This window comes from Mugil cephalus, chromosome 12 (assembly GCF_022458985.1).
Source record: "Mugil cephalus isolate CIBA_MC_2020 chromosome 12, CIBA_Mcephalus_1.1, whole genome shotgun sequence".
NCBI lineage: Eukaryota > Metazoa > Chordata > Actinopteri > Mugiliformes > Mugilidae > Mugil > Mugil cephalus.
This window is the reverse complement of record NC_061781.1, coordinates 16,226,325-16,240,491: the sequence shown is the minus strand read 5'-3', so window position 1 is coordinate 16,240,491 and position 14,167 is coordinate 16,226,325. Positions and strand designations below refer to the sequence as shown.

Genomic DNA, 14,167 nt, shown 5'->3' with positions numbered 1-14,167 from the left:
TAGCTTTGACAAGTCAAACTTTATTTCTACAAGTGGCATTAAGCCAGAACAGGGTGTAAATTTGATTAACATTGTAATTATTTATTTACTTCCATGCAGTCAGTTGATTTGTTAGATAATGACTTCTTGTCATTATTAAACTTCCATGGAGTAAAATTTATATTATTTAAACTTCTTTTGCAAGTTCTTATCAGATGAGTGACTTTTTACTCTATTTTTTACTCTTTTCTATCTGTTTCAGAGTCAGACAAAAAGGAAGATGAGGATGAAGAATCAATGACATCTTCTGCAAATGCTCCTCCTCCTGTTTCCTCTGAAAACTCTCCATCTAAGGATGCTGAACACAAGGAAGACACCAACTCAGATCAGGACGCTGTAGAAACTGAAGAGAAAAACAATGAAAATCCCCAAAGTCCAGATCAAGACATGAAACAACAACAATCTGAGCCAAAAACTGAAGGAGAGAAATCAGCAGGTATTTTTTTTTTTTATTGCAGTAGACAGTTGATGTCCCCATTAAAATAATTTACAATAATAAACAATGACCCTTGAATACTTTGGATTGAGAACGTTTGAGAAATGTATCGTTATCTCAACTGACTTAATTATATCTTTAATATGTAGAGAAACGAGAGGAAAACAGTCACATGTGAGAAGCTGAACCTAAGTGGTTGTTGTTTTTGCTTTAGATGGGACTTAAAAAATGAATGAGTTAATAAATGAAGTCATTGAGCTTCTGTCACTAATTTCATGAACCAAATGACTTTTGCTGCACTACCTGTTATTAACATCAATGTTCATGACTGTATTGTTTAATTCCAAACTCTCAATGTAGACACTGTATGATCTGATTCATTATTTTATTTCTTTTTCCTCTGTTTCAGTTCCACCCCCTGTGCCTAAGAAATCATTTAGAAAGTTTAGAAACGACAAAGAAAATGTCGCCCAGCCCAGAGAACCTACAGAGAAAACAGTCTCAGAGTATGACCCTGCAGATCCTGAGAAGATGAATGATGTGTTGCCTGCTGCGTTGAACGATGATAGTGAGTACACACAATCTATTCTACTATCACCTACTGCTAGTCAGTGTTGTTGAGTCCCATCATGACCAATGTTGGAAGATGTAAATGCAGCTAAACTGTTGAAATGAGCTGATTTAACCCAGCAAGAAGATCAGCTCAGCACTCTATTTTTTACTCTTTTCCGTCTGTTTCAGATTCAGACAAAAAGCCAGATGATGATAAAGAATCAATGATGTCTCCTGCAAATGCTCCTCCTGCTGTTTCCTCTGAAAACTCTCCATCTCAGGATGGTGAACACAAGGAAGACGTCAACTCAGATCAAGGAATAGAATCCAGCAGGTTAGAAGAGGGAACCAGCCCTGAACAGAAAGGTGCAGAAGCATAAATGATCCATGAGCCAAATTAAAAGCAAGCAGACATGGAAACACACTCAGGAGAAGACGACCAGGAGGACAGACATAAAAAAGTTTCTGAAGATAATGAACCAGATGTTGACAAAGAAGGTGACAAAAAGTAAAAGAATATTCCTTTAGAAAACTCTCAGTCGCCTCAGAGCCCAGTGACACCAAAACCAGACCACATTACCACCAATACCTGTCAAGAGCCCTCTCAGACTGAACAAGCAGACTCAGGAAGAGAAGAGGAATAACAGTGATTCACACAGTAGAACAGAGAAGGCAGACGAAGGTGAAGCTGTTGATAAAAACAAAGTCGTGTGTGGTGATGTGGTGTGTCACATGCACGCAGGGGAAAGTGTGAATTTAACAAAATGCTCTGTATATTATGTGTTACCCGACTGGTGGTTAGCTGTAGAGGTGTTGTCATTTATATTTTAGTTTAGTTTTCTGTTTGCCGTGTGTGCTACAGTGAAGCAGTAGCCGACTTTCTGTTGTTTGCATTCTTGGTACAGCGGTGCTACGTCTCTGTGTAAAAATGTCTGTTAACATATTGAAGTATGTGGTATGTAGCGCTCTAATGCTCATGGTTTGATGTTTTAATGGTTAATCATATGGACTGATGGAGCTTCAGAAGCTGTTCTACTATTATACAAACATGGTGAACGGTTGGCAAGGCAACTGTTGCAATGCAGTCTGGGATTTATTTGTTCCAATTCAATTATTTTTTATAATTCTGTAAATAACGTATACAGTAGATTGTGTTCTTCCTGTTATATATATAGTATGTATGGTGTTGAGTGCCTGTAAAAAAAAAAAAAAAAAAGCATGTTAATAAAGCATCTATCTATCCATCTATCGATCGTATCAATGGAGCACACGCAAAATACCTGGGGGGCAGTTCTGATAGATGATACAATACAATTGGCCTTGAGTTTGATGTGTGCCATAGGATGACAGAGTTTGCCACAACTTAGCTGTCAGAGAGGAAGTATTCCTCCTGGCTGAACAAAACTGTTATTGGTATATATGTAAAAAAAAAAAAATAAGGAAACAAATGGAAATGTTACTACTGTTTATTCCTGCCGTAATATGATATGTGCTGGCTGTTCATAGCCACTTTTTTAAACAGTTAGCACTGTTTTGTCACTGTACACTCCATAATAAATATTTAGGCCATATATTTAAGATTGTTTTCTTATAAATACACAAATCTGGTTGTTTTGGGGTTTATAAATCACATTTTTTTTCTCACAAATATACATCACATGAAGTTTATTAGTTTATGTAAAACTATGTAATCCAAATGGATGCAAATTTCATATTCAATCGAAATACATATGTAAATATTTGGCCTGATATTTTTTATTGTAATTTCTCGTTGGCCATTTTTACCTAGCTGATTATGTGTCAGTATTTTTCAATCACAGTAATAACATCCATGCACGTTCAGTGTCAATTGAACATTATGGAAGGACATAGGTTTAAGTTTTACAGTTTTTGAAGTGAGTAATGGTTTGATAAGGTTAGATATGTTCAATATTTTCTTCAGACATTTGTAGTGTAGGAGATGTTTCTTTACCTGTTTGTTAGTTTCGACTGTGTCATTAGTTCTTAAACTCATTAGAGACATGAACTTTAAATCATTGTTTTATTTTATGGCCCTGGTGCCCTGGCTTTTGGCTTTGTGCCCTCAAAAAAATTGACAACACAAAAGCCCAAGTAGCCTTGCCCCTAAAATGACGATATTCCAGGCCTGGATTACGCCTCACCAAAAATCAAGCTAGGCCATAGACTACTACCCTTACAAAACAACTGTATTTGAACGCAACACGGACAGATTGACCGATAGTGAAACCGAAACTCTCACTGTCGTCAAAGGTGTATGTCGTTTTCATTTTAATTCAAATAAAACATATTCTGGACCTGGTACAATGAGAGTTGTAAGAACTGCTGAATTTATTTCAAACTCGGTATATTCTATTTTAACATAGACCACCAGCTCAGGATAGCATCAGATTTAGCATAGCGATCTCATGTACATCGGAATGTTTTCTTGGAGATTTTCAAAGTAAACGCGCAGACACGGAGAATCCAATGAAAGTAATTTCTTCAAAGCCGTGACATTAACCAAAGTTCACGTGGAAGGATATGTTCAGTGGGAAATGAGTGGCTGTTACTGGTTACCTCAATACTGACATGGGAAAGACAGCAACGTTTTGTTTGTTTCTCTGTTGTTTTGGTATCGTTGTTTGAAGCGGTGAAAAACACAAAATTTAAGAAGCAAATGACACCTTTGCTTTTCTTCACCAGCTGCAGTTATACACTCCTAAGAACGGTAGTTCATTAAAAAGTTAAAAAAAAAAAAAAAAAAAAATCCAACCAATGGATATTACAAAATTATAAATATTGCGAGGGTTTTATTGTGAAGGTCCTTCATCCCGGAGTACCTGATGCTCGCCTGCTTTCATTTGTCCGAGCACCAGAGAGCGCAGGTAACCTCTTCTCGAGAGTTTAACAATTATATACTCGTTGAACATAAACGACGATCCATGTTGGTTGACTTTGGGACAGCAACCTTTTAACTGCAGCTACTTCTGCCGAAAAAATGAAAGTTAACCTCAGGCACGTCAGTCACGACGGGTAGTAGTTTTGCAGAGATGATTTGTCGAATTATTCTGACATACTGGATCCTAACCCCCTGCCTAGGTGAGTTTGACTTTTATATTTTTAGCTTAATATGTTTTTATGGACATGGAAACTATTGAAGTAAAGACTATATCCCGGTTGACTTTGGCACAAAAAGTTAATCACTGATCTAATCTAAAAATCACATTCTTCTATGCAAAACTATGTTTCCTTGGTAGACTACTTACGTTACACTAGGACCTCAGGTAAAAAAGAAACCAGTTTACTTTCTGATCTTTGTCAGTGAATAGGCTTATTATACAGTGGCCTTTTTTGATAGTTGTATCATATACAACAATAGTATAACAGGAAATACACCTGGTTTGAATTCACATTTACACTTGCAGTTAGAATGTTCCTACAATTATTCCGCGAAACAGGCTTTGTTGGTGTTTCTGATAAATCAGACAAGATCAGCTACATGCAGTCAATCTCTTGCCTCCTTGTCTTTTTGTACCATTTTCAATGTCAGCCTAACAATGTCCCTACTTGGCAACTCACAGGTGGCAACTAATTTACATTTATTGTCATTAATATTATTAATAATATTAATTGTTATTAATTCATCTGAAAATAATAATAGGAAAAAAAAATGGATTTTAAAGCCCATCATAATGTCCATGAATTGATTCTTAAAAAAGCTGAAATTCTCTCAGTGGAATATTTGGAATATTAAAATCAAATGGTTTACCCAAAAGGTGCAATCATTTTTTTTTATGTCACTTCCTTTCTACTGTCATGGAGAGTAGAGGGGATGCAAGATGCAGCTCAGGGAGGTTCCTACGAACAATAAATGATTCACGTTTGTGGTGTTCATCAGGTATCTCTGTTTAAATTAAAGTCATTGTTGTTTAGGTATGATGACCACCTGTTTATATCTGCTATCTGGGTCTGAACAGTGTAAACTATATCTATATTAAAAAACTAGCATGTAGACCCTTGGTCAAGGTTTGTGATTTTTCAGACAACTGTTGATTGATTGAACAATAATTTAAATATTTGTCAGCCTCCACCAACATATTACGATCTCCTTGCAACGGATTCCAGCACAACCCCACTTCTAACTAAAAACTATGATAATGTGTTGTATATTAGTCTTGATATTGTGTGGTCATCATACTATAATATTACTACAAACATGTGGTCTTGTTTCTTCACCTCTCATTCTATCTGTCTAGTTGCTGGACAGTCTACTACTTATGGACTGGTGGGAGGGACAGTGACCCTGAAGGCAGACGAGGATACCCCTGATGAAATTCTGTGGATTTATAAAGGGAACAAAGTGGTGGAGGTCAGTGGCAAGGATGAAGAGGTGTTCGGATCATTTTCAAACAGGATCACTCTCGGTCTGGGTTCTGCAGATCTCACAATCACTAACCTCAGATATGAAGACAGCGGAGAATATGTGTTGGAAACATACAAGAACAGTAAATTGACAAAATCAGTTCTTTATCTGGAAGTCATGGGTAAGTTTTCTTTATATATATATATTTCCTTTTTTAAATTCTACTAACATTGGTACTTTAATTTAAGGGCCTGGGTGTTAATTGTTAACACCCATGCCCTTAACGTAATATATGAAAAAAAATTAGACTAAAGAATCAGTCATCCCCAGCAGGATGCAGCCTAACACAGACACACAAACACACACACACACACACACACACACACACACACACACACACACACACACAAAAATGGTTTGGAAACAAACCATGAAAGACAGCACAAGGTGTTGACCTGGCCTCAAAATTCACTACATCCCAAACTGATCAAGTATCTGTGGGATGAACTGGAACAAGCCTGATGCCCCTTCCCTCAATCCATTGGACCTAAAGTCCCCCACTAACTAATGTCCTTTCTCTGATGAGTCATGTATCAGTACTGCACTGTTTACCATTCCAGTCTCACTCATTTCTTATGAAGTAGTGTGCTCTCATTGGATTTATCTGACAGATTAATAAATATGTTACATCACCACCCTTAAATTGGGAACTTCTGGATTAAACAGTGCACAGATGCACAGTTAAATACTACACTGCCTGGCCAAAAAGAAAGTCACTGCCTGGATTTAACTAAACAAATAGGTACGAGCCTCTTATCAGATAATTACTGCATTTCAGCTAGCAACAAGTTATTTAACCCCTACTGATACAATAGCTTCTCATTTCATCCATGTGGAAAGACACATCCTGTGGTAATGTAAAAGATGTCCTTTTGAGAAGGGTCAAATCATTGGCATGCATCAAGCAGAGAACAAACATCTAAGGAAATTGGGCCATTGGGTTAAGAACTGTCCTACACATTATTAAAAACTGGAATGATAGTGGCGAATTGAATTTACGCAGGGTAAACAAAGTCCATTTTCCAGGCAAAAATTAAGTTTCTTTGATTTATTCTCCATGGGCAAACAAACAAACGAAGAACAATGGCCCTTTGCCGCCTCTCTTGCCCTGGTAAAAAACCATCTGCCCTCCCAGGTGCCTGGCTCACCTGTGTCTGCCTACTCATATATGTAAACTTACCCAGTGCGCTCCAGCTACACAGTACCTTCAAAATAAAAGCATGGTTCAGTACCCAAATTAACTCAAAAAATACTTAATATCATAAATAAACTAAAAAGTGTATTCCTCAAACTAAACCCCAAAAAATAACTAAATAATTAAGTGATTAGAATATTACAAAGTAGCAAATAGCTCCGACACTAATGTTCTGCAAGGTAAAATGTTTAGCTGCTGCATCGTAAGCCTTTCCCTTTGAGGATGGTAATTTCAGTCCTGAATTGTGTTGCACATGTCAGAATTGAGGAAGTGGAGAATGTAAACAACTGAGATGCCATGTGAAGATTCCCTAGTTATGTAACTTTATGAGCTATCAGTTATCTAGCCACAGGAAATGCTCCTTCATTTAATTTCATGTCTGTCTGATATATATATTTTTTTGTGTGTGTTACAAGTACAGTTTGTTCAAGTGCAGTTTGCCATCGTTTATATTTTTTTGTTTTGTACAGACAAAGTGGCCAAGCCGACAATATCCTGTGATGTAAACACAGACAACAGCACTGACACATCTGAAATCCAGGCCACACTGACGTGCTCCTCAGAACCTGGACGGTTTCAGTCAATAAAGTTTCAGTGGAGCTCACATGAAGAGCCTGGACCATATTTAACAATACCTCTAGGGGATGAACTCAATGATAAAGTTTACACTTGTACAGCAATCAACCCTGTGTCTGAAGCATCAGCTACATTCGCTGCAAAGAATTGCAACCTTGGTAAGATTTCAGAGATATCAGTTATACTTTATATTTATAATATAAACGATATGTGTATATTTGAAGCCAATATGGAATTTACATAGGTGTTCATTTACATAGAATGTAGCTACCACTATTACTACTACCTGTGCCGACAAATTCATATTAAAAAACCTTGATTGCAGTGTCCTGCATTCTAATGTAATGTGTGCATATTGTGTGGCTGCTATATGTGTGTGTGTGTGTGTGTGTGTGTGTGTGTGTGTGTGTGTGTGTGTGTGTATACTTACATATATGTGTATATATATATTTTTTTGTGTTTCTGTGCAGGTGTTCCGAATGTCGACATTGACAGTAGCAGTAGCAGTTACATTGGTATTGGCATTGTCATTGGCGTTGGCGTTGTCTTAGTTATTGTCATTCCTCTGGCTCTGTTGTTGTTCTGCAAACGAAAGCATAAAGGTGAGCTTAATATTGTGAAGAGACAGAATGGTATCATTATGGTACTTGTAAATCCCTCTCTGAGCTGTGTCCACTATACTTCCACTCTGTTTGGACTGGAGGTATAGTGGTACATGTTTATATACTGACTTTTATTTATTTATTTTTCTGTATTGTATTTTGTCTTGTGTATTTATGGACTTGAGTCTGGAATAAAGTTTCATTCATTCTTATGTTCTCTTAAAACAGCTGACTATATGAGAAAGGTTCATTGATATTTGAGGATCAGAGGTTATGTCAAAACTGCTAACATTATAGTAATATGCACAATAAAAACAGACTGCTGATATTATTGACTCCAGCCTTCACTATGTACAGAATGGCATTAAATCACATTGCATCTTTCTGCTTTCTTCTTGATTCCAGCATGCTTTGCCAAAGGAAATGATGAGCAACGGGCATCCCGTGGTGAAACAGGAGGTATGATGCTGCATTGTTATTCAGTGATCAGTAAGTAAATACTAAAACAGCAATCAGAAGTCCAGACTGCTGGAGGAGACAACATCACCTTTACTTAAATATCACATGGTGTTCAGCAGTCATAAAGAACAAGCTGTTAATGTCACATTTATTTATTTCTCTGTCACTTTCTCTTGTTCTCTTTCTTTTATACTTTTAAATTAAGTTTGTATTTTAATCTGTTTCAGGGTCAGTAAACCAGAGAGGCCAAACTCCTAGCAGAGAACCCACATCTGTGTCCAGTCAGCCACTTCGGCCTTATGCCAAAAATAATCTAAGTAAGTGTCAAGACTCTTCCAACTATTGTAAAGAACAAGCTGTTAATCTGTTAATGCTGTGTGTGTGTTTATATGTATATAAAATGTGGTTTTAGACAGAAACTGCACCCAATTGAAAGAGTGTTTGATGAACTGATTAATGCAAATTAAATAGGGATATAAAAATTACAAGACAATTACAGTTTTGCACATTATCACATTTTCAGGTTCCACAAATGATGAAGAACGTCAGTCACTACTCTCTGGCAATATAAGACAAGGTAAGAGCCACTGAATGATTTGCTCTTTGATTTTTGTGTTTTATTCACTTATATTAACTACTAGTAGCTGTAGACAAATTTACAACAGATATCAACAGTTGCTATGAAATGTTTAAGTATTTGTGTGCTTCAACGGTGGCAAAACCATTTGTTCTTAAAATGACACTGAGAATTGTTTAACAATGATGAAAAACAATTACACTTTTTGTTGTTTTCTTTCTAATTATCCTTCCGTTAATGTTATTATTGATTTAATCAGGTCCAATGACTGAAAGGGAGAAGCCTATACAGAGAAAAAAGGATACCTTTTCATTGAAGTAGTTTATTGTGATAATAAATTCTCAACAGATTTTCTGAATATCCACATTTTTCTTTTAGGCCTCAGATAATATCCATGACTACAGCATAGATCTTTATGTTTGTAGGTATCTTGTGTTGTAGCATACAACAGAGGTTATACATAACATCCAGTAATTAACACTAAATGTATTTCATAATTACTGATGCATAGTATATATACTGCACAAATATTTGTTTTGTTTTATTTTGAAATAAAAGTACTTTAGCATAATGTTAAAGGACAGATATTAGGGCTGGACGATTATGGAAAAAAATAATAACAACGATTATTTTGATTGATATTGAAGTCACGATTCATAAACACGATTATTCATTGATTTAAAAAAAAAAAGTATTTATTGAACCACCACAACTCGACTTTAAATATCTCTCGCTGTTGCTGGGAGCCGGTGGAATATGGAGTGGCATTGTAAAGAGTGTCCTCAATGGAGGACTGTGTTGCGGTTTGGGTGGCTGAAGTTGACGCGCTTTTTTGAGTTTTTTGCTCCTTCAATGCTTTTTCATAGACCACTATATGGCAGAACTTTAAATGGTTAAATAAATTTGTCGTGTTGCTTTGGGGTGCGGACACGACCGCGCAACAAACTTTGCAAACAATCTCCTTCTGCTCCACGTCCGTTAATTTGAATCCAAAATGCCTCCAAATGACCGAAGTTGTCCTACCTTTCTTTTCAACTAAAAGCTCAGGCTGGCTTTCTGCCATGCTGTCAATCGCTCTTTCCACAATTGATCCACACACGCTTGCTGCACGCGACAATGGTGCCTTAATTAAAAATTGATCATTCTTTATCCAGTAATTATTTACCAACATTAAAATAAATTTGAATGTGCTCCTCTCAGCAGTGACAAGTAAAGAAGTCATCTGAAAGCTGCTGAATAGGATTCAGAGTTGAAGTCTAGAAACATTACTCAACTCTTGAACTTAATACTGTGAAAATTTAGATTTATGTTAAGACATTTTTATAGTGACTACATTCTATCTATTTATGTTTGCTATATTTTTAAGGAGTATTTTATGATATTTTCTGTATTTCAGCACTCATGAGAAAGCCATTGATTTAGAGTAATGTCTTTTTATACTAAATAGTTTGTGCTGCTTTTATTTTCTGTATCAGAGTCTGTTACTCAACACAAGAAAGCTGCCAACTCGGGTGTGGTCAACGTTCGTGAAGAAGCTGAGCGTATAGAAAAAAAAATTCAAGAAGAGAAATCAAAAGGTAATTTTTGTTTCCTGCAAAAGGCAATTGATCACACCAGTGAATGATTAATTTAATTAATTTAGTATTGTATGTGATGTATAATATTTTAAAAAAACAAAAACTCTGAATGTAGATTACATATGGTCTCTTACATCATTGTTTTCCCCTCTGTTTCAGATTTTACCCCTGGGCGTAAAAACACTCATCGAGATCCCGCTAGAAACAACAAAGATGTCACCCAGTTCAGAGAAACTACAAAGAAAACCATCTCAGAGTGTGACCCTGCAGATCCTGAGAAGATGAATGATGTGCTGCCTGGTACGTTGAACGACGATAGTGAGTTAAACAATCTATTCTGCAATCATCCACTGCTTCTGAACAGCCAGGTTTGGAAACTATGTGAACCAGATACACACTAGTCAATGTGAAATGCTGTGGCATGACCTTAAAAAGGTGGTTCATGCTCAAAAACTCTGAAAGATGCAAAGATGAGTGGACCAAAATTCCTCCACAGTGCTGTAAAAGATTCATTGCAAGTTAATGCAAACACTTCATTGCAGTTGTTGCTGCTGAGGGTGTCCCAACAAGTTATTAGGTTTAGGGGGCAATCACTTTTTCACACAGGGACATGTAGGTTTGGATTTTGTTCTCCCTTAATCAGTGTTTCCCAATCCTGGTCCTCAGGGAAACCTGCCCTGCATGTTTCAGATGTTTCCTGCTCCAACACACCTGATTCAAAATGAGACACACCACAACTACAAACAGCAATCGGGCCGTGACAATAAACAATGACCCTTGAATACTTTGGATTAAGAACTTTTGAGAAATGGATTGTTAACTTAACTGACTTAATTTAATCTATAATATGTAGAGAAACAAGAGGAAAACAATCACATGTGAGAAGCTGTGTGACGAAAGCATCGTGCACGTCCTGTGGGTGATTATAACCAATTAACCCCAGTTACATAGTGCCATGTAGTGGGAATGGAAGTGTGCACCATTCTCTATTACTGTACAGACATAGATTCACTATTGATTGTTAATTTATAACATTTTAGAATTTTGTGGTTCCAGAGAAGATGATGAAATGAATCATCCTCCACCAGTTCACACCCTGTATCTATAATAATAACATTTATCAGCTTTGACAAGTCAAACTTTATTTCTACAAGTGGCATTAAGCCAGAACAGGGTGTAAATTTGATCAACATTATAATTATTTATTTACTTCCATTCAGTCAGTTGATTTCTTTGATAATGACTTTTTGTCATTATTAAACTTCCATGGAGTAAGATTTTATATTATTTAAACTTCTTTTGCAAGTTCTTAGCAGATGAGCAACTTTTTACTCTATTTCTTACTCTTTTCCATCTATTTCAGAATCTGACAAAAAGGCAGATGAGGATGAAGAATCAATGACGTCTCCTGCAAATGCTCCTCCTCCTGTTTCCTCTGAAAACCCTCCATCTAAGGACGCTGAACACAAGGAAGACACCAACTCAGATCAGGACGCTGGAGAAACTGAAGAGAAAAACAATGAAAACCCCCAAAGTCCAGATCAAGACATGAAACAACAACAATCTGAGCCAAAAACTGGAGGAGAGAAATCAGCAGGTAATTTTTTTATTGTAGTAGACAATTGATGTCACCATTAAAATAATTATTAATAATAATCAATGAACCTTAAATACTTTGGATTAGGAACTTTTGAGAAATGGATTGTTAACTCAACTTACTTAATTATATCTATAATATGTAGAGAAACGAGAGGAAAACAGTCACATGTGAGAAGCTGAACCTTAGTGGTTGTTATTTTTGCTTTAGATGGGACTTAAAAAATGAATGAGTTAATAAATGAAGTCATTGAGCTTCTGTCACTAATTTCATGAACCAAATGACTCTGTTTCAGATCGACCCCCTGTGCCTGAGAAACCATTTAGAGACTCTACAATCAGCAAAAAATATGTTGCCCAGCCCAGAGAACCTACAGAGAAAACAGTCTCAGAGTGTGACCCTGCAGATCCTGAGAAGATGAATGATGTGTTGCCTGGTGCGTTGAATGACGATAGTGAGTACACACAATCTATTCTACTATCATCCACTGCTAGTCAGTGTTGTTGAGTTCCATCATGACCAATGTTGGAAGATGTAAATGCAGCTAAACTGTTGAAATGAGCTGATTGATTGATGAAGATCAGCTCAGCACTCTATTTTTTACTCTTTTCCGTCTGTTTCAGAGTCAGACAAAAAGCCAGATGATGATAAAGAATCAATGACGTCTTCTGCAAATACTCCTCCTGCTGTTTCCTCTGAAAACTCTCCATCTCAGGATGGTGAACACAAGGAAGACGTCAACTCAGATCAAGGAAAAGAATCCAGCGGGTTAGATGAGGGGACCAGCCCTGAACAGAAAGGTGCAGAAGCATAAATGGTCCATGAGCCAAATTAAAAGTAAGCAGACATGGAAACACACTCAGGAGAAGACGACCAGGAGGACAGACATAAAAAAGTTTCTGAAGATAATGAACCAGATGTTGACAAAGAAGATGACAAAAAGGGAAAGAATATTCCTTTAGAAAACTCTCAGTAGCCTCAGAACCCAGTGACACCAAAACCAGACCACATTACCACCAATACCTGTCAAGAGCCCTCTCAGACTGAACAAGCAGACTCAGGAAGAGAAGAGGAATAACAGTGATTCACACAGCAGAACAGAGAAGGCAGACGAAGGTGAAGCTGTTGATAAAAGTAAAGTTGAGTGTGATGTGGTGATGTGGTGTGTCACATGCACGCATGGGAAAGTGTGAATTTAATGAAATGCTCTGTATATTATGTGTTAACCGACTGGTGGTTAGCTGTAGTGGTGCTGTCATTTATATTGTAGTTTAGTTTTCTGTTTGCCGTGTGTGCTACAGTAAAGCAGTAGCCAATTTTCTGTTGTTTGCCAACTGGTACAGTGGTGCTACGTCTCTGTGTACAAATCTCTGTTGACATACGACACATGTGGTATCTAGCGCTCTAATGCTCATGGTTTGACTTTTTAACGGTTAATCATATGGACTGATGGAGCTTCAGGAGCTGTTCTACTACGATACAAACATGCTGAACGGTTGCAGTGCAGTCTGGGATTTATAGTATCAATGGAGCACACGCAAAATACCTGGGGGGCAGTTCTGATAGATGATACAATACAATTGGCCTTGAGTTTGATGTGTGCCATAGGATGACAGAGTTCGACACAACTTAGCTGTCAGAGAGGAAGTACTCCTCCTGGCTGAACAAAACTGATATTGGTAAGTATGTAAAAAAAATAAATAAATAATAAAATGAGGACAAAAATGAAATGGAAATGTTACTACTGCTTGTTCCTGCCGTAATATGATATGTGCTGGCTGTTCATAGCCACTTTTTTAATCTATGCAGTTACCACTGGTTTGTTACTATACAAAACTGTTACTGTTACTGTTAGGCCACTGTTACGGTTGTGATTGTTTTCTTATAAATGCATAAATCTGGTTGTTCTATATTAAAAACTCTTTATTACTATTAAATAAATCACATTTTTTTCACAAATATGCACCACATGAAGTTTATTAGTTTATGTAAAACTATGTAATCCAAATGGATGGAAATTTCATATTCAATCGAAATACATATGTGAATATTTGGCCAGATATTTTTTGATTGTAATTTGCTGTTGGCCATTTTTACCTAGCTGATTATGTGTCAATATTATTTAATCACAGTA

At 36.8% G+C, this 14,167-nt stretch overlaps 2 protein-coding genes across 5 annotated transcripts in view; both read left to right on the top strand.

Moving 5' to 3' along the window:
* Window positions 1-14,167, top strand: part of LOC125017405 (uncharacterized protein DDB_G0290685-like) — a 65,820-nt gene that overhangs the window by 14,344 nt on the left and 37,309 nt on the right. Inside the window, exon 1 of one of the 3 annotated variants that reach the window (XM_047600489.1) lies at window positions 3,813-4,126. The exons of the other annotated variants lie outside the window; for them this stretch is intronic. Coding sequence (XP_047456445.1) covers window positions 4,078-4,126 — 49 coding nt within the window. The 5' untranslated portion in view covers window positions 3,813-4,077. Of the gene's footprint in view, window positions 1-3,812; window positions 4,127-14,167 lie in introns of those variants that run through there. 3 annotated transcript variants of the gene reach the window in all.
* LOC125017409 (HMG box-containing protein C28F2.11-like) lies at window positions 10,221-13,994 on the top strand. Of its 2 annotated transcripts, XM_047600514.1 has the most exons (5): window positions 10,221-10,436; window positions 10,596-10,736; window positions 11,800-12,033; window positions 12,329-12,487; window positions 12,657-13,994. In XM_047600514.1, exons 2-5 carry the CDS (start codon window positions 10,718-10,720, stop codon window positions 12,845-12,847), a joined length of 603 nt encoding a protein of 200 aa, XP_047456470.1. In that variant the 5' UTR covers window positions 10,221-10,436; window positions 10,596-10,717; the 3' UTR covers window positions 12,848-13,994. The 2 variants fall into 2 exon arrangements, with proteins under 2 accessions (XP_047456470.1, XP_047456469.1); XM_047600513.1 differs by lacking the exon at window positions 10,221-10,436 and having other exon boundaries at window positions 10,547-10,736.